The sequence below is a fragment of the Babylonia areolata genome, chromosome 26, assembly GCF_041734735.1.
Source record: "Babylonia areolata isolate BAREFJ2019XMU chromosome 26, ASM4173473v1, whole genome shotgun sequence".
NCBI lineage: Eukaryota > Metazoa > Mollusca > Gastropoda > Neogastropoda > Buccinidae > Babylonia > Babylonia areolata.
In genome coordinates, this window is record NC_134901.1 from 1524169 (window position 1) to 1542882 (window position 18714).

Sequence of the window (18714 nt, forward strand, 5' to 3'; positions counted from 1 at the left end):
AGGACAGTTGCTATCGGATTACAAAAAAAATCTCTTTAGGGAATTATTGACACTGGAAATACAGGATATATATGTGGGGTGGGGTGGGATCAGATCACTGTCAGGCTTTTGTGGGAAGGTGGCTTGGCTTGTGTGAAACATCTGCTAGGAATGATACTCATGGATCAGTGCTGAGATTGTGTCTGCCTTTGAAATGTTTATTCTTAATGCTTGTCATTTTTATGCAACAGTTGCAGGTTTCTAAAGTGAGGAGAGATGAATTTGAGATGTATTTGTGGCATTGGAGTAAACAAAATTTTGAAATGCAGTCATTGAAGAAATTCAAGAAAATTGTGATTTTACAGAAGAAATTCATGTAAAGTATGGGTGTCTGGAATAAGAGATTGATGATGATGATTGTGATGATGGACTTGGAGTGAATTAATAAAGGTCAGTTCAGTCTGATATTATGTCTGGTTCTGTGTTCTCTGAAGCTTCAACATTGCCTGGCTCTGTGCTTTCTCTGCAAATATCATGTATGATTCTGTGCTTTTAGGCTTTTGCTAATGTCATGCACATCTGGGTCTCAGTTCACTGTACAGATATCATGTCTCATTCTATGGTCTCTGTGTATGAATATCTGGGTCTCTGTTCTCTTAAAATTTTACAGATATGAGTGTTTTCGAGTGATTTGTCTGTGAATGAAGTATCACCATGAAGTATCTGCTTTGAAAGCACTATATAAATGTTCTGTTATTATTATCATCATGTCTGGATCTGGTGGTGTTTTTTTACACAGGACTATGACAGATGCTTGGCTTCATCTTCGTTTTAGACATGTATATTCTCTAAGGCTCTAACTCTGGCTGACTTTAGTTTTGTCGCAGAAATTAGTCAGGAGCTAAAGCTTTGTTTTATCATTGGCATGTTGACCACATACCTAAATGTTTACCGCATCTGTAAAACAATGTGGTTTTCAAAATAATGCAAGAAATTGACTGATGGAATAGCTTGGGTTTTTTTTTTTTTAAATGCTTGCCAAGCAATGAAGTATTTGCTTTTGAACATGATCATCGATGAAAAACAACAACAAAAGAGACCAGAAAAGAAACCAAGAAAAACCAGGAAAAGAAAATACAGCTGAAAAAATGTTAGAACTGCGCTCACACTTCATCAGTGCCATTGCGCAGAAATCCACCAGAGTTGTGTCATTGTCCACATTGATGACACCTGACAAAAACAGTACACAAAAAGAGATTTGATCAGTCATTAAAGGCCAGACAACTGGCAGAAAATCACGACTGGTTCCAGAGCAGTGCTGGTGTGGAAGGTGCAAAGCATTGCTGATGGAAAGAGGGAAGCTGTTGAATGATCGTCTTTTGGTCTTTTTTTTTTTTTTTTTTTTTTTTTTTTTTTTTTTTTGCATGCAGACCAGCTCCAGGTCTTGTATCATACTCTTGGCAAGAAAAGAGTTGTTGCCATCTGGGAAAAAGATATTTATCAGGATTTTTTTTTCGCCATGTGTTTAAGATTAAGTGTGTGTGTCTGTGCAGCATGTTTTGTTTTGTTTTTTTGTTGTTTTTGTATGTGTATGAGAGAGTGATCCAAGATTCTTTCAGCAAGAATTTTATCATCGTTTTGTGTTGGGATAATATGATATTGAGCGGCACAAAATTATGGTAATTATTTTGTGGCAGGAGAAAAACAAAAACAAAAATTATTTTGCCAAATCTATTGCTTAGATCAGATTTGACTGTCTTGTGTGCTACTGGTATATGTATATTTTAAAAAGTTATGAAAATGGGAATGAAAGTTTCATGAAAATCAGAAAATGTCCATCTACTTACATGTTTACTTATTTCTTAATTCATATGAAATGTGTTGTTTTACACATGTATTACATGTTTGGTTTCTATCAGTGAACTGAAATCTAACTCTGAAAAGGTTTTTTTTTTTTTCTTCATGCCAAGTTTGCTCTGTTCAGTTTTATTTTACTTATTTTTTTAATTCATATGAAATATATTGTTTCAAACATGTATTACATGTCTTTGATTTGTATCAGTGAACTGAAATCTAAGTCTAAAAGAACATGCTTGATTATTTTTCTTCATTTAACAGTTTGCTTTATTCAGTTTTGTTGTATGTTAATTGCAGGTTTCTGTATGTTTGTGTATTATGTACAAGGGTTCTCCTTATTAAATGTTCATTGTTATCACAGGTCCAATAAACTGAGGAGTGGTTTTATGACTGTTCTTTTTTTGAAGTTTTATATTTTCAGTTTTGTCCTTCTCCTTCTCACAAGCAAAATGGCCGTATTTGGCAGCAAAAGATGTTTTTCTTTTTTCTTAGTTTTGTTGTATGAATCTTTGATAATACAAGTGGTTAAGACTACCTGTTTAGTAATCAGTACACCGGCTGTCTAAGGTTTGCAATTTCCTGTCCTGGGGGTTTAATTAAAGGTGTTCATGGTTACATACAGTCTGCTGTTGTCTATGTGTGCTGGCAATGGTACACACTCCTTGCATAACCTGTTGTGTTTGTTTTACAGACAAAAAATACAGATCTATGACCAGGATGGTGAATCAAAGATGGTACTGCCAGTGTGACTAACAACTTGTATGGTAAATAATCCAGATGTACAGCCTCTAAAACTGTTGTCAAAAGACTTAAAAGAGATATGAAAGAAGCATGGGAAGGATGATGTGAAATGTTTTTTTGAGCTGACTGACTTTATCTCAGAGAATGACATGGCCCCATCCCCTCTGCCCCCTTTCTTCTTCTGTATTCATGGGCTGTGACTCTCACGTTCACTCGCATGTATCAGTGGGATTTTAGGTGCATGACCTTTTTTACCCTGCCATGTTGGCATCCATATTCAGTTTCCGGGATGTCCATACTGGGTTTGTTCTTGTTTCCATAAACCACTGAACACTGACATGGATTACAGGATCCATGTGTGTATGATCTTCTGCATGCCTGTACATAGGAGGCTCAGGTACTTGGTCTGCATATATGACGTGGAAGCTCAAAACAGTCTTCACCCTTAACCCACCAGGTGCGCCAAATCCAGGGATCAAACTTGGGCAAGAGTCAGCTCTTTAACCATTCAACCACTGCACCCGTCCTTTTTGTTGATTGTTGGAGTTACATTGATGTGAGAGTTCATTTGGGTGGATTCTTTCAGTGGATGTCCCTTCAGTTGTTTGCAGTTTGACGGAGGTTATGTTTTTGCTGGGGAGGGCAGTGAGGGCATTCTTTGGTTTGTCTTCACCATGCATGGGGAAGGATGTTCCACTCTGGTCTAGTGGGACAGGAGGATTTGGTTGACAGGAAAACCATCACCACTTCTCGGCACTGGTCCCAAAACACCGTGAGCATGACCTTGCCAAACGAGGGTTGGATGCGTGCCTTTGTAGGTGGCGAGTCAAAATGCTTCCATGGCTTTGACTGGGTTTTTGTCTCTGGATCATAGTGATAGACCCATATATCTTCCTGTGTGATTTGTCTGTTGAAGAAGTCCTCTTAACGGTTTTCTTGCCTCATGGCCAAAAGAGCCTGGGAGCATGTGACTCGTTCCTGTTTCTGGAATAGTGTGAGCAACCGGGGTATCCATCGTGCAAACAACTTCTGTGTGTGCAAATGGTCATGGATTTTTTCCACAGACCCCACACTGACCTTGGGCGAGTTGGCGAAAAGTTTTGCGGCAACCCTTTAAAATGGCAGCCTCCACTTGCTGGATGGTGTCTTCATCAATTGTGTAATGCTGTTGCCCGGGAAAGGGAGCCTTTTCCAATAGCCCGAACACACTTGAACTGACGATGCTAGTGCTTGACCATGTCATATGACGGGGCATCCTCCCCATTAAGTGTCTTTAATCTCATCGAACATCTCCCTCAGTGTGCGGCCTCTCAAGTACAGAAACTTGATGACCACAATGCATTCAACTGGCTCTATTATCACACCTTGCTTCACCATGGCACCTGTCAAAGAGAAACTGTTTAAGAGTTCAGAGATGCAAATAACTACCTGAACCATAAACGTATGTATTATTATACATGTGCAGTTTCAGCATCCTACAGTACCCGGAGATAAGTCGGAAATCTTCAATGAACATACCCCATAGTCGGTGATAAAACACCAGTAGTAGTTTTCTGGATAGAGGCTTTGTAAGCATCCATTATTATGATTATTATTATTTGTTTGTTAGGCAGATTTGATGTTGGTTCTTTTAAAACATTTTGCTTTTTAGAAATCTTGAAGCTACAGTAAAGTAGAATGCTAATTTCCACTTTGGTGTCATATACTGTACCATGTCAAACTGATGCAAACTAGGCCTATCGGTTTGCTCTGCTTGGCCAAATTTCGCGCGGTTAACAGTCCGCTCTTAGCCAATCAAACGCCTCTAAAATCTACAAGCGCTGAATCATTCCTTTGGCCAAGACTCTCCACGCCATCTTGTCAGGTTTACGCTCTGTCTCGTCTTGCGCTTTTTTTGGCTATTAAGCGTATTCATTAGGCCTTATTTTGCTGCGTGCGGCTTGTGTTTATTGTATTCTTACATTCTGTGTACTCGATTTGACTCGGCCCCCTCGATTCGTTCGTTTTTCTCTACCTCTAAGTCGATCCTGTCTTTCCTTTCTCTGTTGGGGATAGGATTTTCGCAGGGTGCCTAAGTGCGGGTACCATGTAACGTATGCCATCTTACGAAGGCAGGAATCATGATGCTGGGATTGAGACTCGGCAAGAGACTCTCCCAGGCCCGGAGCTCATGATTCCTCCCGATAGGGACTGCGGTGATGCGTCTTTAGACGCTGATCGTGGAGGCGACACTTGTACCAGTAAAACGGTCATGAAGGGGACTGGGGGGAAAGGGGTACGAGCGCCGCCTCCCGACGTGTCCCAGCGCGAGGCAGGGAAGGGGGGAGTGGCAAGTCCTCTCTTGGCGGTGGGGACTCACGGCTAGGCGCGAACTCCCAAGGGGAGGCTGCACCCGGCCGTTACCTGGATCCCCACTCGGAGACGGCCCTCAGGGGCCCGATTGTTGTTCCCCCTCCTCCCTCCTCTGCCGACCTCCCTCCCCCACCTCCTTCTGGGGGGGGTGGGGGGGGGGGTGTGTGTGGGAATTTTGGTTCCGGGGGGTGACCTCTACTTTGCCCACCCCGGGCCAAGCCACCCCAGTCTCCCCACGGGAGGGGATTCGGGGCGCGTGGCCACCTGCTCTGCAGGTCTTCCCGCTATCCGGCCGGTGTCCCCTGCTGGGGGAGGCCCGCGCATGTCAAGTGGTTGCGGGCAGTCAGCCCGCTCATCTTCTGGCGGGACTGACACCCAAGTCGGACCTGACCTCCCTCCGACTTGGTCTCCCTTCATGGAGGTCAAGGCGCCAGTGACGCTTGGGGTTGGGGTCACAGGATGGCTGGTGCCCACGGGTGGTTACCCCCATTCTACCCCTACTGGGCGCACCTATGGTGCACGCTGGGTTGCCCTTGGTTTTGAGTTCAGTGGTATCATTGATTATTATGTTTTAATGTCTTGGGAAATCGTTGACTGTGTTTTCATGTCTTGGGAAGCAAGTGTCTTGGCCTTTGATTCCAAGATGTCATTGAAGAGGTTTTAGTCCTGGTTTGGTCTCTGTTGGGCAACAGTAAAAAACAAATCAATAAAGAATTATGAATGACAATGTCTCCTGTACATTTTGCCTGTACACACCATAGTGTGTGGGATAAGGCACACCTAACTAGCTATCCAATTTCAGGGAATTAGGGGTTGGGGATTGGGAAGACTGCCAGACTTGGTGGGTAGCTTAACCCTCTGACATTTTATTCTGCTGCAGCCCCCCCCAACTGAAAACCTCCGCCATTTCTGTATTCGCTCTGCAGCCTGCTACCTGGGAGTCAGGCATGGGGAATTTCCATCGCGCACTGACCACGGCCTTGTACACACACATATGACTTAAGATTACCCCCCCCCCCCCCCACCTCCCATTCTTAAGAATTTGGCCCCCGTCTTGCCGCTTCACACGCTTTCTCAGAGGTGAGAATGGCGGCCAGTAACAAAAATGAAATGTGGTAGGATTACACGAAGGAAGAAGATGAGGCTATTGTGCGTCAACTGGAGAAATTCGAAAGAGGAAAAAACACATGATTTTGAAATAGATGAAGACAAATTAGAAGATAATGAAGCGGAAAGTGATCCAGAAGATGCATTGTTGCAGAGCGTGTGTTGAAGAAAAATTTTTTTTTCGAAGTGTGGCAAACGAAACCAACAAATACGTGACATGGTGTAGGGTGACAGGTGACAGTTGTGACACTGGGGTGTGATGCCTGCACTGTGACAGTAATCCAGCTGACTGTTGGTGAATGAGTCACCCAGTGTTCATGTAAACAGTAGGCTGTGTGTATATTTGTAAATAATGTACATTGTGTGCTACAGTCAGTGTTTTATTCAGTGTGTTTGGGTACATTCCAGTCGGAAAAAATAGACTTGGTGACACTTATTTTGTGACAAGTGTACATATTGGATTACCATGCAGGTGGTTCGGTGGGGGACATGTTTAGGTAGGACTGTACTTACTATCTCTGAGTGACAAATGTATACTGCGCATGGCAAAGGGTAGCTGTACACTAACTGCATATCACTGTGATTTGACTTTCTTTTTGGTGACAATAGAGGCGACAGCACCATCTACTCAGGACAGACACACCTAATTAGCTATCCAAACAAAGCTCAGTAACTTGTGAACACTTCAGCCAGATATGACCGCTCTACAATGAATAGTAAGTCTGTGGTGCTGTGTGTGCCTGAGGAACCATAATTTCATTTAAAATGTGTGAACAAATTTAAATACTGGGAAGTGCTGAAGGGTTTAAAAATTAGCAGCCTGATAGAATGATCTGGATCTGTGTGGATAAAATAATCAAATGATTGAAAATACAAGTTTTCTTTGGAATGAATAGAGAGGATTTCCTTGGTAAAGAGAATCAAGTCACAAGGCAAAAAAAGTATTTTCCAGTTAAAGAAACAACACTGGGAAGAAAAGCACGGAGTGTTTTCTGTTGTGGGAAAGCAAAACAAACGAAGTGAAGATTTGTAAAGAAGAAAATGTTTTCTTCAGAAACAAACTGGACTACAAGGCGCTGGCCGTATAAAAGTAAGCTGATGACAGAGACCTTCTCGGGGATAATACCAATAGTCTCTAGTTCTGATAGTTTACTTTGATGTTGATATTCATTTTATTAATTGAACTGTAGCTGGAAGGATCAGATGCTGACAGGTTGCTACAATTCATTGGAGCTGTCATCTTTTGAAAGCATACATTCATGATTCATTTTTTTAGTTTGGCGGATGGCATTGAGGACCATTTAAGTAAATACATTTCATAAAGTGATGTGCATGTGTACATGAGAAACTGTTTAGCTGTCATAAATGTTGCATTACAAGCTTTTGCAGAAAACACCAAGCATCTAAAGTCATGAACGAAAGAAGAAAAACTGTTTTGATGTTGGGGTTGTAGATTGTAGCACAAGTGTTCACTTAACCCGTTTTGGATAATCAGTGATCGTGCTTTAGCAGGTGCATCAGGCGTTGTATTTCTGATCCACTGTTCAGTGATATGGGTTTGAGGCCCTGTTTCAGCATGGTGATGTGTTGTTGAGAAATGCACTCAATATTTTGATCTTCCTCATTCCATCCAGGTACCCGGCTTCGAAACAGTAGAAGAGGACTGGGACCCACCTTACGCTCCTGACCCCCAAACACCATGGATATGAATTCACTGGCCTGATGGCTGAAACAAACTATGGGACCTTTAACCTTTACAAAAAAAAAAAAAAAAAAAAAGGAGTTAAAAGCCAGTGAAAATATTGACCTGTAACAAGTTGTCTTGCTTCACAGTATTGCTGTTTCATCAACCTTTTTGCTGCACCTTGTGCAGTTTCTCTTTATCAGATAATGAAGTTCTTCTTATCATGTCTTAGCTTTCTCTAAATCAGTGGCAATATTGAATAACAAGGCATGTGGTTCACATCAGTTAACTTGATCAGTCGATGTAAACTTTACTAATATGATGGCCATCAGCCGAAGCCATGTACTTTTTTTTTTTTGAAAAAGAAAACTTGTTATAGCACAAGATTATATTGAAATGTCTGTTGTTTTCTCTTCCTTTTGAACTTACTTTGTTTTATTTTGGTGATAATTCGTTTGTAGACTGTTGTTAGGTTTTCTGTATGAAACCTTGCTGGACTGTTGGTAGGATGAATCAGTTGTGTCTTGGAAAACATCTTCCTGTCCAGGACAGCTTTCTGGAACAAAGTAAGTTAGTGATAACAAGATTGTAGATTTTGGCGAAGGGGAAATTCTGCTTGTAGGATTTTGTAAGGAAATTATTTGCCACCATTGATTTATTAACGAATGAATGTTTGAAACGACCTCCATGCATATCTTTTTCCTGTGGCATTTTGATAACTTTCTGTTAGCATGCTATTATCAGTGCTTCGTTCAATGCAAGCTGGATAGCTGTGGCAGTCTCTGACAGAGCCTTGGAATTTCAGTGAAGGGTGTGATTCTTCAGAGTTAGAGTGGAAAAGTGACATCCATTTTTTAGTCCTGATTTTTAAGTTGTCTCTCTTCTCTGAAAAAAAGCATAATTTCTAGCAGTTGCTGATAAAGCACAGTAGTGAAACGTTCCATCTGATTTTGATTTTGAAAGTAAAATGATGATCAGTAACATGAAAAAAAAAGCATACAAAAAACCACAACAAACCTTTATGCTAAAAGGATCTTTCCAACCGAACTTTCGCTTTCAGCTTTGTACCACACAGACGATTCATTCGAGGAGCATGGGGTGGCAGTCAAGATCGTACATTTCGTCTGGGTTCTTAACACTATATGTTTTATAGGTTTTTTAGGTTTTTTCTCATGTTTTTGATTTTGTGAATAAAATCCCACATGAGCTCTATACCAGACTGGGGGTATCTGGATGCTTCTGGATGAGTGCATCATCAGCTGTGTTTGCTGCTTTGGGGTATGGGGAAAATCAGCTGGCAGCCAAGGCTTTAGAGACGACAAGCTATACATGACAGGCACCACTGTGTATATTTACACCTGTTGGAGAGTCGACACACTGATGTACTATCTGCGACAGCGAATGGTGTAACTGCCACTACTGTATTTGAACCTGTAAAGTGGTGGCGAAAAATCCCCGGGATCCCAGTTAAAAAGCAGACACACGGTTATCTGCCTGACTACTCTGCACTGGCATCACTGACATGCTGTCAGGAGTCGACAGGGATTCCCATACTGGCTGCAAAACTTGGGGAAGGAATCTGGTCTGTAGATAAGTCTACGCTGAGTAGCAGTGTCCCCAGTACCAGGGTTTAGATGCCTGATACACAACCTTCACTTCATGTCACTTTAAACAAGGGCCATAACGCTTGCTCCTGTGCCACCCTCGCTCGCTCTCCTTTTGCCGGTTTGGAAACAACTTATAAACATCACCATGATGTGTAACAAATCCGTTCGTTCTACGTCTAAAATTGAAACTTATTTAAGGGACACAGGTGAACTAGCATTTGCAACTTCTCTCTCTCTCTCTCTCTCTCTCTCTCTCTCTCTCATAAATCGAAACAATATGATTGAGCTTACTGCTGTGCCATACGAAAGCAGGATGGAGGAAGCCCACATCTACAAGACCGAGAAGTATGCTAGTCTAGCCAGAGAGAGAATATGGCTTCCAAGCGAAAGTCCTCGCCATAGAGATTGGTGCAAGAGGGTTTGTGAGCGTATATACCTACAGCCTCATGAAACAGCTGTCCATTTCTGGCAGAGAGAGGACAAGGGCTGTCAAGGCAATGGCAGAAGCAGCAGAAAAGTTCCAGCTGGATCTGGTCGATCTCTACTCAAACTAGGCATACGATGGCTCAGTGGTAAAACGTCTGCCAGAAAGATGACTCAGTCCTGAAGTGGCGACTACCCTGGAGGTGCGGGTTCGAACCTGCTGAGGACCAGGTTGGAAAAAAAAGTCGGCAAAATAAGGGCATCCGGGAGTCATGACCTGGGTGCGGCCCGGCCCCATTGAGTGTAACAGTTGACAGAGGGGGGCATCTTCATAGAGTGTAACAATTGACTGAGGGGGTGGGGGGGTGGGGGGGGGGGCTTCTTCTCTGAAGACCTTGTATTGTCCAGCTCTCCCTATAGTTTCTTTTGACAGTTAGTGGATTATTTCAGACACTGCAAGACATTTTCCGAGTTTTCTTCTTTCTTCTTTTTCATTTCTTTTCTTTTTTTCTTCTTTTTTTTTCTGCGTGCGTGCGCGCGTGTATGTTCTATACTTGAATCATTTGAACTTGACATAAAATTATGACAACGCCTGCCAGCTGTCACGGCCTATTGTCGCCGGTGACGACATATGCTGGGGCGGAGACTGTCACAACTGCAAACCAACAGCACCAAAAACGACATCATTATGCCAGCGACAAGATGTACTGCAACAGTTTGTGTGTGTGTGCGCGCGCGCGCACCCACGTTTGTGTGTGTGTGTGTGTGTGTGTGTGTGTAGATTTGGCTTTTGTATAAATGTGAGTGAGAGTATTCATGTGTGTTCAGAAGCCAAGGTGGCGGTATGTGTGCATGTGCGTTTATTTAGTGTGTGTGTGTGTGTGTGTGTGTGTATACATGCGAATGTGTGTGGGCGTGCACTGTTCATATCTGTGACATCTCTTTGCCTCTTCAGCATGGGGCGGCAGCTGGCTGGGTCGTAGACATTGAATGACAACCGTGTGTGGTGGTCAGTAAGATTGTAGTACTTGGGAAGTACATTCTTCACCGTGGCGTTTGTCGTGGTTGTAAGAGGGGGGTTGGAACCGACTGACCAATAAATAGAGGGAGTGGCAAAGGACTGCCAACTGGTTCTCCCTGTGGCCGCCATGCTGCCGGGCAGCCATGCGCTGTATGCTACATTCAACGCTGTGAACGGTGTGCAGCTTTAACACTCTTTTCGGTTCGGGGATTTCTGTATGGACACAACTGATTTGCCTTATGATTAACAGAACACTGGAATGTTCGATCTATACAGAATTAATTAAGTGTGTAACTGTGAACTGCCAATCCCAGCTCCATGACGGTGGTACCGTGTAGTCATTTTATTTATTTTGCTTATGATTATAAAAAAGACAATACTTTTGTGGGCTGCAAATCTCAGTATTACGAAATAGAACTGTTAATGTATATCAGTGGAAGTTTGAAACCATAAAATGTGAGTAATATCAGATTAACGGGGGAAAAATGGAGCAGACTTGTGTTTGTCAGTTGACACAATGAAAACAAACCCACCAGCCACCAGACACATAAACATAGCCACACACAGCATTGTAACGGCCGGGTCACACACTTATAGCCAATCATGACGGGCGCAACAGCCGAGTGGTTAAAGCATTGGACTTTCAATCTGAGGGTCCCGGGTTCGAATCTCGGTAACGGCGCCTGGTGGGGAAAGGGTGGAGATTTTCCCGGTCTCTCTGGTCAACATATGTGCAGACCTGCTTGTGCCTGAACCTCCTTCGTGTGTAAACGCAAGCAGAAGATCAAATACGCTTGTTAAAGATCCTGTAATCCATGTCGGTGTTCGGTGGGTTATGGAAACAAGAACATACCCAGCATGCACCCCCCCCCCCCCGAAAACGGAGTATGGCTGCCTACATAGCGGGGTAAAAATGGTCATACACGTAAAAGCCCCCTCGTGTACATACGAGTGAACGTGGGAGTTGCAGCCCACGAACTAAGAAGAAGAAAGCCAATCATGCGCACACTCACACATATGCACACACACACAAACTCTCTCTCACACACGCACACACACACACACACACACACACACACACACACACACACACACACAGAGGGCCAGGGAAAACAGCAGTAATACAAAGAGAAAAAAACGGGAAAATAGAAACCTAGTAGATCCTTTTTTCAGAAGTGAGGAAATCTAAGCTTTATTAGAGAATAACGCTGCCACAGAAATGACATGCTGAGAGCGTACTCGTAAGTTGTGTGTATCTACAAAAACCACCTTTCTCTCCTAAACCTGCGTGGGCACTCCAGATGACATTTTCACACATTTAGTACAGCTTTTAGAAAGGATGGGGATATCCGTATTTTAGCCAGGCATGTTAAAAAAATGCCACATTGCCAAAGTAATTACCCAGGTTATTTGTAAATATTTAACTGATGGTTCACTAATTGAAAATTTTCTGTTTTTGGTTGAAGCAGATAATAAAATATTTTGAATTGAATTGAAATTGAAATAAAGCAAGCTCGGCCCCAGTATATGCCACCAGATCTCCACACTGAACCTCCAACAATCCTGTTGGCTTTTGCCTGTTAAATAGCGTTGTTTCATTCAGCGGAATTCAGATGAAAAACACATCGAAAACACTGTTCCAAAATGAAAAAAGGTATTTCAGTCTTAAAGGTAATTGCAATCAAAGGCTTCGAACAACGCCACCTCTTTAGGCTTTATCGATCACTCGTTCTCAGTGTGACCGACTAGAGCAGGACAAAAAAACTCTCAATCTCCCAAAGCAGCCTCCTAAAGTTACGGAAAGAATTCAACATGACTGAAGCTATGAGACTGATCCATGGAACGGCGAGAAACCCGTACGGAGACCATGTGATACCTGTTTGACCTTCCCATTCAATGCAGGCCAGAAACAACAGAACAATAACAAGTCAGGTCTGTTTCAGAGCATGAGAAAATCTTCAAAACACACTGCTCGATTCAGTTAAGGAACCAAAAGACAGTCGTCTCAGACTCGGAAGATATGGATGGGACAAGCAGAAGACGCAACCCAGCTAGCATGTCAGCTGCAAGAACTGAAAGAAACAAAAGAATGGGAGGAAAACCATTAACCTCAAACATCTCTTGAACACACAATCAGTGCAGAGGTGGAGCTACACAGAAAAAAACACAGAGAGACAAACAAAAAACCAGTAAATGAGAGGACCTTATCATATACACAGATGGCTCAGTCACCAAGGACCAGTCGTGTTGGAGTTTCACAGCAAAGCAAAACGGGAAAACAATTAGGGAAGAGAATGCTGCGTACAAAGAAAGTCACACCCTCCAGCCTGACAATGGAAGCTGAAGCTGTGACACATGCTCCCCAGCGGCTGTCATCTATTCGTGCGCCCGGAAATCAACATGCCATGATTCTGACTGACCCAACGAACCTCTAGAAAACCACCACCACACACACACACACACACACACACACATACATACAAAGAAAGTGGACGGGGAGCTCAGAATCAGATGACAGGAGGCAATGCGAAACTTTCACATTCAAAAGCTTACAATTATGGATATACTGTCCTGGACTTGCGGGTGTGAAGGGAAATTAGAGCCGACAGTGCAACAGTAAGTGGAAATCTGAAATCCTAAGAAAGCGATGTAGTACCTAAAACAACAGGTACAAGGCCATTACACCATTGATCGCCACACAGAAAGAGAGAGGAAGCCGCTGTGAGTCCAGTATGAAAGGAAGACCACGATCCTTTGTTTATCAATCCATCACTGGCATCATTTCCAAACCAACATCGCGCACATTTCTTCAGAACGGAACAGTTTCTTTTGGCTTTCCCAAATACATTAGACTGAGCAACACTCTAGACGCAAAATTCATAAGATCAGAAATCTTTTCTCACCCCTTTTGCGGCAAATCGATGGCAGTATGTATGTGTGTGTGTGCGTACGTATGTGTCATGAGATCTCTCTCTCTCTCTGTGTGTGTGTGTGTGTGTGTGTGTGTGTGTGTGTGTGTGTGTGTGTGTGTGTGTGTGTGTGTGTGTGTGTGTGTGTGTGTTGGAACTCGTGTGCTTTCATGTGAAGGGTTGGGCCTGTGTACATTGTGTTTTCATAGTTGTGAGACTGCATATTTCTTTCATATCTGGTGTGTGTGTGTGTGTGTGTGTGTGTGTGTGTGTGTGTGTGTGTGTGTGTGTGTGTGTGTGTGTTTGTGTGTGTGTGTGTGCGTGTGCGTGTGTTGCTGGTGGGATCTGCAATACGTGGGGGAGAGAGACAGAGACAGAGAGAGAGAGAGAGGAAGAGAGAGAGAGAGAGAGAGAGAGAGAGAGAGAGAGAGAGAGAGAGAGAGAGAGAAATAGAATACAATAGAATAAATTTTGTCATGAAACCATAAGACGCAAGTGCAATGGTAAATAAGTGAATGAATCAGTGAGAAATACACAATTAATTATATCATTTAATTGCAATAAATTGCAACAGCATTCATAAACAAATTTTTACTAATTTTGTTTCTATATATTCATCATCTGTTAGCATCACCTGACTGGGAATATTTCCTGTGTTATTCAAATTTTGAATTTTTTTTTAAAATGTTCCCTTAAGGTTATATATTTAATACAATGATCAAGAAGATGGATTTCGTCTTCCAGTATGTTACACTTGCTGCACAATCTGTCTTCTTGTGGAGTATTCAAATATCCCCCTGCCCTTCTCAGTTTTTAGGTCATGCGCGCTTATTCTAAGTTTTGCTAAAGCTTGTCTGTGTTTCGTGTCCGATATATTTAAAAGATGGGTTTCAATTTTTTACTCTGCGACAATCGTATTGCAAAATTTCAGCTTTAATGGGTTTTTTCTCTTTAATCTTTCCAGTGTTTGATATATTCATTTTCTAATTTTTGATATACCACGTATTTCAGTCTATGTACGCCGAATGTGAATTGCTTTTTCCAAATGTGATCAAGGCCTATAATTTCGAGTATCTATCTAACAAATATCAACTATGGGGAAGTTATTATTAATTTGTTGATGAGGTAAGTTTCTGGTAATTGAATTCTGTGAATCCAGTATGTAATAATTTGGTATATCATCTTTAAACTTATTGGGAATCTGCCCAATTCATCTAACACAGGAAGCACCCTTGCTTTTTTGTGTACTCCAAGTATTTGCTTACAGAATTTAATGTGTAATTTTTCATGTGGAAACTTATTCGATAAACAGACGTCAAAAAAGATGTGCTAAATCGAAAGAACCATCCAGTTTGACTGGGTAAGGAAACAATACCTCCGCCCCATAAATCGATATTGGCGTTATCAAAGTATCATTCAGCTTAGTTATGGTACCTGGATTGATGCTGATATTTTTTTTAATGTTCTTCGTAAAGTATGCGATACTTTGTCTGCTTGTTTAGTTAGGTGTTCCTGTGCTCTAATCAGGCTTCCACTTTTGTGGAATATAACTCCTCAATATTTATATTCTTCTGCTGTTTGTATTTTTTCTTCCCCACAGTAAAAATATATTGATATTTTTGGGTTAGATCTTGTAAAAATTACCACTTTCTTTTTTTTTCTATTAATTTTTAATCCCCAGTTATGGCAATATGTGTTCAAATTATGTAATTGTTGTTGCAATCCTTTTCTTGTGAAAGACAGAATGACCAGATCATCAGCATAAAGTAAACATGGTGCACTGCAGGGTGAAACAGTATTGAATTTTGGAGAGTCGTTACTTTCCAAATATTTTACATGTGATTTATAAAAATATTAAATAAAGTTGGGCTTAGTGCATTGCCCTGTTATACACCCTTCTGTACAGTTATTCCTCTGCTGAGAACTTCGTATGAATTTATTTGAATTTTGGAATTATCATACATGTCTTTAATTATATCATAGCATTTTCCAGTTATGCCCATTCTTTTCAACTTTAAGAACAAGGCATCGTGCCAAACATTATCAAAGGCTTTTTGAAAATCCACAAAACAACCGTATAATCTACCATTTAGACCGTGTTAGTGTGTGTGTGTGTGTGTGTGTGTGAGCGTGCGCGTTTTGTGTGCACGTGTGCGTTTATTTATGTATGTAAAGTTATATCATTTCAAGAAGAAAAAAAAAAGAAGCCGATAATGCAATGGCACAAGTGAAACACACAGCTTCAAAGCAAAATGGTCACCATTTTACCTGTGTTTGAAAACAATATATGACACGTTCATTAACAGTAAAGATACTCAAATTGTAATGTATGAATCTCCAGGATCCTATGTGTGATTTAATGGTGCAAGTTTCAAATGGTTGATAATTGCGTATATAAAGTATGTACTGTGTTGTGGCATATGGAATTTTTTTAATTTTTGGTGGAATGGGTGTTTCTCTTTGATGATAATTATATTCAAATGATCTTTTTACCTAAATTGCACCTACCCTCAATGTATTATGTGTTTCATGTGTTTTTCACCTTTTTTGTTTCGTTTATCATGTACCCTTTTGTTTTCCCTATGAATGTATTGAGTACTTGTGCCAACTGTGTATGTGTAATCTGAATTGAAAATATCTATCCAAAAAAAAAAAAAAGAAAGAAAAACGTTACAAACAAATATAACTTGCATCGTAAACGTCACGTATGTGTTAGGTATAACCACACAGTACGAAAGTGACATGTTATCACCTCATGGTGTTCAGACAAACGTTCGTCTCGGTCTAAGGGAAAGAACTAATGTCACAATCTCTGTCTCCCCTCGTTTGCCTCCCTTCGATATTCTTCGGTGAGGCAAGAGCGAAACCCAACCATATTAATTTGCTTGTTTATTTGTTTGAATATCTGTTAATTTGATTGAGTGTTTGTTTGTTTGATTGAATGTTCATTATATATATATATATATATATATATATAATTAATTTATTTATATTATGATTACTATCAAGTCCCGCTCTTTTCGAACTGTATGTGGCTCCTGTGTCGGATGTCAGCAGTTATCATGCGATGTCGCATGAGAGCTTTGCTGATGACACAACTTTTTCAGTCGGCTTCAATAGCTGAAACTGATGCACTGGTGACTTAAAAACGGGAATGCATAACTGACCTGAAGGACTGGACTGATGACTCTCAAAAAGCTGCAGCTAAATCACGGTAAGACTGAATTTATGATAGCCTGTCCAAAAACGTTTCGTCAACATCCCTCCTTTCCTGACTGTTCTGATCAACAGCACACCTGTTTCACTTTCTCTTCCTGTTCGCAGTCTTGGTGTAATCCTAGACCAGTCTCTTTCCTTCCAACAGCGGCACACTTTGAATACCTGTAAAGTTGTCAGTCTCTCGGGAACTGCATAGAATCAGTTCTATCAGCGACTATCTCTCAAGTGTTGAAACCAAAACATTTGTATATTCTTTGGTTCTCTCAAGATTGATTACCGCAATTCTCTTTTGGCCGGCCTTCCCAAACATCTGTTTGACAGACTCCAACGAATTCAGAATAACGCTGCCAGATTCTTTTTGCAGAGCTTCTAAATTTGACCATATTTCTCCTCTCCTTCAGTCTCTCCACTGGTTGCCCGTTTCTGACCGAATAGACTTTAAGCTATCCACTCTTTTTCTGCAGTTAAGGGATCTGGCCCAAAGTATCAGTCTTTCTCAACTCCTCCATATCTATACTCCGTCTTGTCGGCTCCGTACTTCCTCTGACACTAGACTTCTCAGGATACCTCATGTCCCAAGTAAGACCTAAGGACGGGCGCGCGCGCTTGTGTGCAAATGTGTGGATGGCAACTGCTAAGTGTGTGTGTGTGTGTGTGTGTGTGTGTGTGTGTGTGTGTGTGTTTAGTATGTTCGTCACAATTTGGTATTCATGTAATGCATACAGTCATGTAATGTGTTATGTAAAGAAAAGTATTTGTTAAAACACCCAGATTTCTGGATAGTGTGCGATGTAAGTATCCATTATCATTATTATTATAATTACTACTACTATTATCATTGTTATTATGATTACTTTCTTCTTTTCTTTTCATTTATTTATCTAGTCTTTATTTCCATTTCTATGGTGTTTCGCATTTTCTTATTATTTGTTTATCAACTTTCACTGTTACTACTAATGATAATTCATTTATCTTGCTTTCTTTCCCTTTCACTGTTCGTTTATTTATTTATAGTCTGTTCATCTAAGATGATGATATTAGACTGAAAATAAATGATATTATTATTATTATTTGAATTATTATAATTTCTATCATAATGATGATTATTACTAATTAGAAATCGACATTTCTGTATATTTGAATGAAAAGAGGGGCGGTTGAGGTTGGAGGTGAGGGCGGGGGAAAGGGGAGGGGACTAAGGAAGGAAGAGAGAGAGAGAGAGAGAGAGAGAGAGAGAGAGAGAGAGAGAGAGAGAGAGAGAGAACAGAATGTGAAAAAGATAAAGTACAAATTCTAAAATAAAGTACAAAGTCAAATTCACTGTTCAAGGCCTGAAGGTCACCATGAACAGGGACCACTATCACAGTGACAGCAGTGTGCGCCCTGTGTATAAAGCCGCACAGCTAAAACCTCTCCGTTGTCCACACAGCCGACCACGCTCCTACAACGTACCGCATCAAAGTCAAAGCATACACACTAAAATCAGACATTAGTGTCCATGGTCAAAGGGTGTCGGGGGAAGCAACAACAAATATCCTATCCGTCGGAAGTTAAAGAAGAGTGATTCCCCCTCCATTTTTTTTCTTCGAAAAACCGGAACTCGCTCTTCTTGATGATCGGATTGAAAAGACAACTTTTGTTACTTCCCCTGACAGGGGAACCAGAAAATTCTTTGAACATGAACAAGGTAGGCGGGTGAGGGAAGGGCGCATCAATGGACGTGTATGTTCCCAGAACAGCAGGTTCTGCTGAGAAAAGTGAATAAGAAAAAACATCACACACACACACACACACACATGCAGAAACACACACACA

At 41.3% G+C, this 18714-nt stretch overlaps 1 protein-coding gene across 3 annotated transcripts in view; it reads left to right on the forward strand.

Annotated features, from left to right (window-relative positions):
- Positions 1-8932, forward strand: part of LOC143300632 (Golgi apparatus protein 1-like) — a 45954-nt gene extending 37022 nt beyond the window's left edge. For 2 of the 3 annotated variants that reach the window (XM_076614433.1, XM_076614432.1), the window contains one exon: positions 7671-8932. Coding sequence is in view for 2 of the 3 variants with exons in the window: in XM_076614432.1 (XP_076470547.1) it covers positions 7671-7692 (22 nt within the window). In the remaining variant the exon portion in view is untranslated. Of the gene's footprint in view, positions 1-2527; positions 2601-7670 lie in introns of all 3 variants that reach the window. The other variant, XM_076614431.1, reaches the window with a different exon arrangement.
- The last annotated feature ends 9782 nt before the right edge of the window (positions 8933-18714 follow it).